Source organism: Heptranchias perlo, unplaced genomic scaffold (assembly GCF_035084215.1).
Source record: "Heptranchias perlo isolate sHepPer1 unplaced genomic scaffold, sHepPer1.hap1 HAP1_SCAFFOLD_172, whole genome shotgun sequence".
Classification (NCBI taxonomy): domain Eukaryota; kingdom Metazoa; phylum Chordata; class Chondrichthyes; order Hexanchiformes; family Hexanchidae; genus Heptranchias; species Heptranchias perlo.
In genome coordinates this window covers 443,321-453,517 of record NW_027138990.1, presented here as the reverse complement: position 1 = coordinate 453,517, position 10,197 = coordinate 443,321, and the positions used below count along the sequence as shown (strand labels likewise).

General features: G+C 58.4%; 1 protein-coding gene across 1 annotated transcript in view; it reads left to right on the top strand.

The window, feature by feature from the left end:
* The window catches only part of LOC137309616 (uncharacterized), a gene marked incomplete at its 3' end in the record, with an annotated part of 54,023 nt that extends 45,898 nt beyond the window's left edge, over positions 1–8,125 (top strand). Inside the window, exon 6 of the mRNA XM_067977717.1 lies at positions 7,575–8,125. Coding sequence (XP_067833818.1) covers positions 7,575–8,125 — 551 coding nt within the window. The remainder of the gene's footprint in view (positions 1–7,574) is intronic.
* Positions 8,126–10,197: the final 2,072 nt, after the last annotated feature.

Here is a 10,197-nt window from a genome sequence, read left to right as displayed (position 1 = left end):
CCCTCTCCACCTAATCCCCCCTCTCCACCTAATCCCCTCTCCACCTATCCCCACCTCTCCACCTATCCCCCTCTCCCCCTAATCCCCCTCTCCACCTAATCCCCTCTCCACCTATCCCCCCTCCCACCTAATCCCCCTCTCCACCTAATTCCCCCTCTCCACCTAAACCCCCTCTCCACCTAATCCCCTCTCCACCCTAATCCCCCTCTCCACCTAATCCCCCTCTCCACCTAATCCCCCTCTCCACCTAATCCCCCTCTCCACCTAATCCCCCCTCTCCACCTAATTCCCCCTCTCCCCCTCATCCCCCTCTCCACCTACCCCTCTCCACCTAATCCCCCTCTCCACCAACTCCCCCTCCTCCTAATTCCCCCTCTCCACCTATCCCTCTCCACCAAATCCCCTCTCCACCTAATTCCCCCTCTCCACCACATCCCCCCTCTCCACCTAATCCCCCTCTCCACCTAATCCCCCTCTCCACCTAATCCCCCCTCCACCATCCCCTCTCCACCTAATCCCCCTCTCCCCTAATCCCCCTCTCCACCTAATCCCCCTCTCCACCTAATCCCCCTCTCCACCTAATTCCCCCTCTCCTCCTAATCCCCCTCTCCACCTAATCCCCCTCTCCACCTAATCCCCTCTCCACCTAATCCCCCCTCTCCACCTAATTCCCCCTCTCCCCTAATCCCCCTCTCCCTAATCCCCCCTCTCCTCCTAATTCCCCCTCTCCACCTAATCCCCCCTCTCCACCTAATCCCCCTCCACCTAATCCCCCTCTCCACCTATCCCCCTCTCCACCTAATCCCCCTCTCCACCTAATCCCCCCTCTCCACCTAATCCCCCTCTCCACCTAATCCCCCCTCTCCACCTAATTCCCCCTCTCCACCTAATCCCCCTCTCCACCTAATCCCCCCTCTCCACCTAATTCCCCCTCTCCACCTAATCCCCCTCTCCACCTAATCCCCCTCTCCCCTAATCCCCCTCTCCACCTAATTCCCCCTCTCCACCTAATCCCCCTCTCCACCTAATTCCCCCTCTCCACCTAATCCCCCTCTCCACCTAATCCCCCTCTCCACCTAATTCCCCCTCTCCACCTAATCCCCCTCTCCACCTAATTCCCCCTCTCCACCTAATTCCCCCTCTCCACCTAATCCCCCTCTCCACCTAATTCCCCCTCTCCACCTAATCCCCCTCTCCACCTAATTCCCCCTCTCCACCTAATTCCCCCCTCTCCACCTAATCCCCCCTCTCCACCTAATTCCCCTCTCCACCTAATCCCCCTCTCCACCTAATTCCCCCTCTCCACCTAATTCCCCTCTCCACCTAATTCCCCCTCTCCACCTAATCCCCCTCTCCACCTAATTCCCCTCTCCACCTAATCCCCCTCTCCACCTAATCCCCCTCTCCACCTAATCCCCCTCTCCACCTAATCCCCCTCTCTCCTATTCCCCTCTCTCTAATTCCCCCTCCACCTAATCCTCTCCACCTAATCCCCCTCTCCACCTAATCCCCCTCTCCACCTAATTCCCCTCTCCACCTAATTCCCTCCCCTCTCCACCTAATCCCCCTCTCTCACCTAATCCCCCCTCTCCACCTAATCCCCCTCTCCACCTAATTCCCCCTCTCCACCTAATCCCCCCTCTCCACCTAATCCCCCTCTCCACCTAATTCACCCTCTCCACCTAATCCCCCCTCTCCACCTAATTCCCCCTCTCCACCTAATCCCCCTCTCCACCTAATTCCCCCTCTCCACCTAATTCCCCCTCTCCACCTAATTCCCCCTCTCCACCTAATTCCCCCTCTCCACCTAATTCCCCTCTCCACCTAATCCCCCCTCTCCACCTAATTCCCCTCTCCACCTAATCCCCTCTCCACCTAATTCCCTCTCCACCTAATCCCCCTCTCCACCTAATTCCCCCTCTCCACCTAATCCCCCTCTCCTATTCCCTCCACCTAATTCCCTCTCTCCACCTAATTCCCCCTCTCCACCTAATCCCCTCACACCTAATTCCCCTCTCCACCTAATTCCCCTCTCCCTATCCCCCTCTCCACCTAATTCCCCCTCTCCACCTAATCCCCTCTCCACCTAATTCCCCCTCGACACCTAATTCCCCCTCTCCACCTAATTCCCCTCTCCACCTAATTCCCCTCTCCACCTAATCCCCCTCTCCACCTATTCCCCCTCGACACCTAATTCCCCCTCTCCACCTAATCCCCCTCTCCACCTAATCCCCCCTCTCCACCTAATCCCCCTCTCCACCTAATCCCCCTCCTCCACCTAATCCCCCTCTCCACCTAATCCCCCTCTCCAGCTAATCCCCCTCTCCTCCTAATCCCCCCTCTCCACCTAATCCCCCTCTCCACCTAATCCCCCTCTCCACCTAATCCCCTCTCCACCTAATCCCCCTCTCCACCTAATTCCCCCTCTCCACCTAATTCCCCTCTCACCTAATCCCCCTCGACACCTAATCCCCCCTCTCCACCTAATTCCCCCTCTCCACCTAATTCCCCCTCTCCTCCTAATCCCCCTCTCCACCTAATTCCCCTCTCCACCTAATTCCCTCTCTCCACCTAATTCCCCTCTCCACCTAATTCCCTCTCTCCACCTAATTCCCCTCTCCACCTAATTCCTCTCTCCACCTAATTCCCCCTCTCCACCTAATTCCCCTCTCCTCCTAATTCCCCCTCTCCACCTAATCCCCCTCTCCACCTAATTCCCTCTCTCCACCTAATTCCCCTCTCCACCTAATTCCCCCTCTCCTCCTAATTCCCTCCTATCCCCTCTCCACCTAATTCCCCTCTCCACCTAATCCCCCTCTCCACCTAATCCCCCCTCTCCACCTAATCCCCCCTCTCCACCTAATCCCCCTCGCACCTAATCCCCCCTCTCCACCTAATTCCCCCTCTCCACCTAATTCCCCCTCTCCTCCTAATTCCCCCTCTCCACCTAATCCCCCTCTGCACCTAATCCCTCTCCACCTAATTCCCCTCTCCACTAATTCCCCTCTCCACCTAATTCCCCCTCTCCACCTAATTCCCCCTCTCCACCTAATTCCCCCTCTCCACCTAATCCCCCTCTGCACCTAATCCCCCTCTCCACCTAATCCCCCTCTCCACCTATTCCCCCTCTCCACCTAATTCCCCCTCTCCACCTAATTCCCCTCTCCACCTATTCCCCCTCTCCACCTAATCCCCCCTCTCCTCCTAATCCCCCCTCTCCACCTAATTCCCCCTCTCCTCCTAATTCCCCCTCTCCACCTAATTCCCCTCTCCTCCTAATCCCCCTCTCCACCTAATTCCCCCTCTCCACCTAATCCCCTCTCCACCTAATTCCCCCTCTCCACCTAATTCCCCCTCTCCTCCTAATTCCCCCTCTCCACCTAATCCCCCTCTCCACCTAATCCCCCCTCTCCACCTAATCCCCCTCGGCACCTAATCCCCCTCTCCACCTAATTCCCCCTCTCCACCTAATTCCCCCTCTCCTCCTAATTCCCCCTCTCCACCTAATCCCCCTCTGCACCTAATCCCCCCTCTCCACCTAATTCCCCCTCTCCACCTAATTCCCCCTCTCCTCCTAATCCCCCCTCTCCACCTAATTCCCCCCTCTCCACCTAATTCCCCCTCTCCACCTAATCCCCTCTGCACCTAATCCCCCTCTCCACCTAATCCCCCCTCTCCACCTAATTCCCCCTCTCCACCTATTCCCCTCTCCTCCTAATTCCCCTCTCCACCTAATCCCCCCTCTCCACCTAATCCCCCCTCTCCTCCTAATCCCCCCTCTCCACCTAATTCCCCCTCTCCTCCTAATTCCCCCTCTCCACCTAATTCCCCCTCTCCTCCTAATCCCCCCTCTCCACCTAATTCCCCCTCTCCACCTAATCCCCCTCTCCACCTAATTCCCCCTCTCCACCTAATTCCCCCTCTCCTCCTAATTCCCCCTCTCCACCTAATCCCCCCTCTCCACCTAATTCCCTCTCTCCACCTAATCCCCCTCTCCACCTAATTCCCCTCTCCACCTAATTCCCCTCTCCTCCTAATTCCCCCTCTCCACCTAATCCCCCTCTCCACCTAATCCCCCCTCTCCACCTAATCCCCCCTCTCCACCTAATCCCCCTCTCCACCTAATTCCCCCTCTCCACCTAATCCCTCTCCTCTCCTCTCTAATTCCCCCTCTCCTCCTATTCCCCCTCTCCACCTAATTCCCCTCTCCTCCTAATCCCCCCTCTCCACCTATTCCCCTCTCCTCCTAATCCCCCCTCTCCACCTAATCCCCCTCTCCACCTAATTCCCCTCTCCACCTATTCCCCCTCTCCTCCTAATTCCCCCTCTCCACCTAATCCCCCCTCTCCACCTAATCCCCCTCTCCACCTAATTCCCCCTCTCCACCTAATTCCCCCTCTCCACCTAATCCCCCCTCTCCACCTAATCCCCCCTCTCCACCTAATCCCCCTCTCCACCTAATTCCCCCTCTCCTCCTAATCCCCCTCTCACCTAATTCCCCCTCTCCACCTAATCCCCCTCTCCACCTAATCCCCCTCTCCACCTAATCCCCCCTCTCCACCTAATCCCCCCTCTCCTCCTAATCCCCCCTCTCCACCTAATTCCCCCTCTCCACCTAATCCCCCCTCTCCACCTAATTCACCCTCTCCACCTAATCCCCCTCTCCACCTAATTCCCCTCTCCACCTAATCCCCCTCTCCACCTAATCCCCCCTCTCCACCTAATTCCCCCTCTCCTCCTAATCCCCCCTCTCCACCTAATCCCCCTCTCCACCTAATCCCCTCTCCACCTAATCCCCCTCTCCCCCTAATCCCCCCTCGACACCTAATCCCCCTCTCCACCTAATTCCCCCTCTCCTCCTAATCCCCCCTCTCCACCTAATTCCCCCTCTCCACCTAATCCCCCCTCTCCACCTAATCCCCCCTCTCCACCTAATTCCCCCTCTCCTCCTAATCCCCCCTCTCCTCCTAATTCCCCCTCGACACCTAATCCCCCCTCTCCACCTAATCCCCCCTCTCCACCTAATTCCCTCTCTCCACCTAATCCCCCCTTCCACCTAATCCCCCCTCTCCACCTAATCCCCCCTCTCCACCTAATTCCCCCTCTCCACCTAATCCCCCCTCTCCACCTAATCCCCCCTCTCCACCTAATCCCCCCTCTCCACCTAATCCCCCTCTCCACCTAATCCCCTCTCACCTAATCCCCCCTCTCCACCTAATCCCCCCTCTCCACCTAATCCCCCCCTCTCCACCTAATCCCCCTCTCCACCTAATCCCCCCTCTCCACCTAATTCCCCCCTCTCCACCTAATCCCCCCTCTCCACCTAATCCCCCTCTCCTCCCTAATCCCCCTCTCCACCTAATCCCCCTCTCCACCTAATCCCCCCTCTCCACCTAATCCCCCCTCTCCACCTAATCCCCCCTCTCCACCTAATCCCCCCTCTCCACCTAATCCCCCCTCTCCACCTAATCCCCCTCTCCACCTAATCCCCCCTCTCCACCTAATCCCCCTCTCCACCTAATCCCCCTCTCCACCTAATCCTCCCACCTCCTCCACCTAATCCCCCCTCTCCACCTAATCCCCCTCTCCACCTAATCCCCCTCTCCACCTAATCCCCCCTCTCCACCTAATCCCCCCTCTCCACCTAATCCCCCCTCTCCACCTAATCCCCCCTCTCCACCTAATCCCCCCTCTCCACCTAATTCCCCCTCTCCACCTAATCCCCCTCTCCACCTAATCCCCCTCTCCACCTAATTCCCCCCTCTCCACCTAATCCCCCCTCTCCACCTAATCCCCCCTCTCCACCTAATCCCCCCTCCACCTAATCCCCCCTCTCCACCTAATCCCCCTCTCCACCTAATCCCCCCCTCCACCTAATCCCCCCTCTCCACCTAATCCCCCTCTCCACCTAATCCCCCCTCTCCACCTAATCCCCCCTCTCCACCTAATCCCCCCTCTCCACCTAATTCCCCCTCTCCACCTAATCCCCCTCTCCACCTAATCCCCCCTCTCCACCTAATCCCCCTCTCCACCTAATCCCCCCTCTCCACCTAATCCCCCCTCTCCACCTAATCCCCCCTCTCCACCTAATTCCCCCCTCTCCACCTAATTCCCCCCTCTCCACCTAATCCCCCTCTCCACCTAATTCCCCCTCTCCACCTAATCCCCCTCTCCACCTAATCCCCCCTCTCCACCTAATTCCCCCTCTCCACCTAATCCCCCCTCTCCACCTAATCCCCCTCTCCACCTAATCCCCCTCTCCACCTAATCCCCTCCCCTCTCCACTCCTAATCCCCCCTCTCCACCTAATTCCCCCTCTCCTCCTAATTCCCCCTCTCCACCTAATCCCCCCTCTCCTCCTAATTCCCCCTCTCCACCTAATTCCCCCCTCTCCACCTAATTCCCCCTCTCCACCTAATTCCCCCTCTCCACCTAATTCCCCCTCTCCACCTAATCCCCCTCTCCACCTAATCCCCCCTCTCCACCTAATCCCCCCTCTCCACCTAATTCCCCCTCTCCTCCTAATTCCCCCTCTCCACCTAATTCCCCCTCTCCTCCTAATTCCCCCTCTCCACCTAATCCCCCCTCTCCACCTAATTCCCCCTCTCCACCTAATCCCCCCTCTCCACCTAATCCCCCCTCTCCACCTAATTCCCCCTCTCCTCCTAATTCCCCCTCTCCACCTAATTCCCCCTCTCCACCTAATCCCCCCTCTCCACCTATTCCCCCCTCTCCTCCTAATCCCCCCTCTCCACCTAATCCCCCCTCTCCTCCTAATCCCCCCTCTCCTCCTAATCCCCCCTCTCCACCTAATTCCCCCTCTCCTCCTAATTCCCCCTCTCCTCCTAATTCCCCCTCTCCACCTAATCCCCCCTCTCCACCTAATTCCCCCTCTCCTCCTAATTCCCCCTCTCCTCCTAATTCCCCCTCTCCTCCTAATTCCCCCTCTCCACCTAATCCCCCCTCCACCTAATTCCCCCTCTCCACCTAATCCCCCCTCTCCTCCTAATTCCCCCTCTCCACCTAATTCCCCTCTCCACCTAATTCCCCCTCTCCACCTAATTCCCCCTCTCCTCCTAATTCCCCCTCTCCTCCTAATTCCCCCTCTCCACCTAATCCCCCCTCTCCACCTAATTCCCCCTCTCCACCTAATCCCCCCTCTCCTCCTAATTCCCCCTCTCCACCTAATTCCCCTCTCCACCTAATCCCCCCTCTCCTCCTAATCCCCCCTCTCCACCTAATCCCCCCTCTCCACCTAATTCCCTCTCTCCACCTAATCCCCCCTCTCCACCTAATTCCCCCTCTCCACCTAATTCCCCCTCTGCACCTAATCCCCTCTCTCCACCTAATCCCCCCTCTCCTCCTAATCCCCCCTCTCCACCTAATCCCCCCTCTCCACCTAATTCCCCCTCTCCTCCTAATTCCCCCCTCTCCACCTAATCCCCCCTCTCCTCCTAATCCCCCCTCTCCACCTAATCCCCCCTCTCCACCTAATTCCCTCTCTCCACCTAATCCCCCCTCTCCACCTAATTCCCCCTCTCCACCTAATTCCCCCTCTGCACCTAATCCCCTCTCTCCACCTAATCCCCCCTCTCCTCCTAATCCCCCCTCTCCACCTAATCCCCCCTCTCCACCTAATCCCCCCTCTCCACCTAATCCCCCCTCTCCACCTAATCCCCCCTCTCCTCCTAATCCCCCCTCTCCACCTAATCCCCTCTCTCCACCTAATCCCCCCTCTCCTCCTAATCCCCCCTCTCCACCTAATCCCCCCTCTCCACCTAATCCCCCCTCTCCACCTAATCCCCCCTCTCCACCTAATCCCCCCTCTCCTCCTAATCCCCCCTCTCCACCTAATCCCCCCTCTCCACCTAATTCCCCCTCTCCACCTAATCCCCCCTCTCCACCTAATCCCCCCTCTCCACCTAATCCCCCCTCTCCACCTAATCCCCCCTCTCCACCTAATCCCCCCTCTCCTCCTAATCCCCCCTCTCCTCCTAATCCCCCCTCTCCACCTAATCCCCCCTCTCCTCCTAATCCCCCCTCTCCACCTAATCCCCCCTCTCCTCCTAATCCCCCCTCTCCACCTAATCCCCCCTCTCCACCTAATCCCCCCTCTCCTCCTAATCCCCCCTCTCCTCCTAATCCCCCCCTCTCCACCTAATCCCCCCTCTCCTCCTAATCCCCCCTCTCCACCTAATCCCCCCTCTCCTCCTAATTCCCCCTCTCCACCTAATCCCCCCTCTCCACCTAATCCCCCCTCTCCACCTAATCCCCCCTCTCCACCTAATTCCCCCTCTCCACCTAATCCCCCCTCTCCTCCTAATCCCCCCTCTCCACCTAATTCCCCCTCTCCACCTAATTCCCCCTCTCCACCTAATCCCCCCTCTCCACCTAATCCCCCCTCTCCTCCTAATCCCCCCTCTCCACCTAATCCCCCCTCTCCTCCTAATTCCCCCTCTCCACCTAATCCCCCCTCTCCACCTAATCCCCCCTCTCCACCTAATCCCCCCTCTCCACCTAATTCCCCCTCTCCACCTAATCCCCCCTCTCCTCCTAATCCCCCCTCTCCACCTAATTCCCCCTCTCCACCTAATTCCCCCTCTCCACCTAATCCCCCCTCTCCACCTAATCCCCCCTCTCCACCTAATTCCCCCTCTCCACCTAATCCCCCCTCTCCTCCTAATCCCCCCTCTCCACCTAATTCCCCCTCTCCACCTAATTCCCCCTCTCCACCTAATCCCCCCTCTCCACCTAATCCCCCCTCTCCACCTAATTCCCCCTCTCCACCTAATTCCCCCTCTCCACCTAATTCCCCCTCTCCACCTAATCCCCCCTCTCCTCCTAATCCCCCCTCTCCACCTAATTCCCCCTCTCCACCTAATTCCCCCCTCTCCACCTAATCCCCTCTCTCCACCTAATCCCCCCTCTCCTCCTAATCCCCCCTCTCCACCTAATCCCCCCTCTCCACCTAATCCCCCCTCTCCACCTAATCCCCCCTCTCCACCTAATCCCCCCTCTCCACCTAATCCCCCCTCTCCACCTAATTCCCCCTCTCCACCTAATCCCCCCTCTCCTCCTAATCCCCCCTCTCCACCTAATCCCCCCTCTCCACCTAATTCCCCCTCTCCACCTAATCCCCCCTCTCCACCTAATCCCCCTCTCCACCTAATCCCCCCTCTCCACCTAATCCCCCCTCTCCTCCTAATCCCCCCTCTCCACCTAATTCCCCCTCTCCACCTAATTCCCCCTCTGCACCTAATCCCCCCTCTCCACCTAATTCCCCCTCTCCTCCTAATCCCCCCTCTACACCTAATCCCCCCTCTCCACCTAATCCCCCCTCTCCACCTAATCCCCCCTCTCCACCTAATCCCCCCTCTCCTCCTAATCCCCCCTCTCCACCTAATCCCCCCTCTCCACCTAATTCCCCCTCTCCACCTAATCCCCCCTCTCCACCTAATCCCCCCTCTCCACCTAATTCCCCCTCTCCTCCTAATCCCCCCTCTCCTCCTAATCCCCCCTCTCCACCTAATCCCCCCTCTCCACCTAATCCCCCCTCTCCTCCTAATCCCCCCTCTCCACCTAATCCCCCCTCTCCACCTAATCCCCCCTCTCCTCCTAATCCCCCCTCTCCACCTAATCCCCCCCTCTCCTCCTAATCCCCCCTCTCCTCCTAATCCCCCCTCTCCACCTAATCCCCCCTCTCCACCTAATCCCCCCTCTCCACCTAATCCCCCCTCTCCACCTAATTCCCCCTCTCCACCTAATCCCCCCTCTCCTCCTAATCCCCCCTCTCCACCTAATCCCCCCTCTCCACCTAATTCCCCCTCTCCTCCTAATCCCCCTCTCCACCTAATTCCCCCTCTCCACCTAATCCCCCCTCTCCTCCTAATCCCCCCTCTCCTCCTAATCCCCCCTCTCCACCTAATTCCCCCTCTCCACCTAATCCCCCTCTCCACCTAATTCCCCCTCTCCACCTAATTCCCCCTCTCCACCTAATCCCCCCTCTCCACCTAATCCCCCTCTCCACCTAATCCCCCCTCTCCACCTAATCCCCCCTCTCCACCTAATTCCCCCTCTCCACCTAATCCCCCTCTCCACCTAATTCCCCCTCTCCACCTAATCCCCCCTCTCCACCTATTCCCCCCTCTCCACCTATTCCCCCCTCTCCTCCTAATCCCCCCTCTCCACCTAATCCCC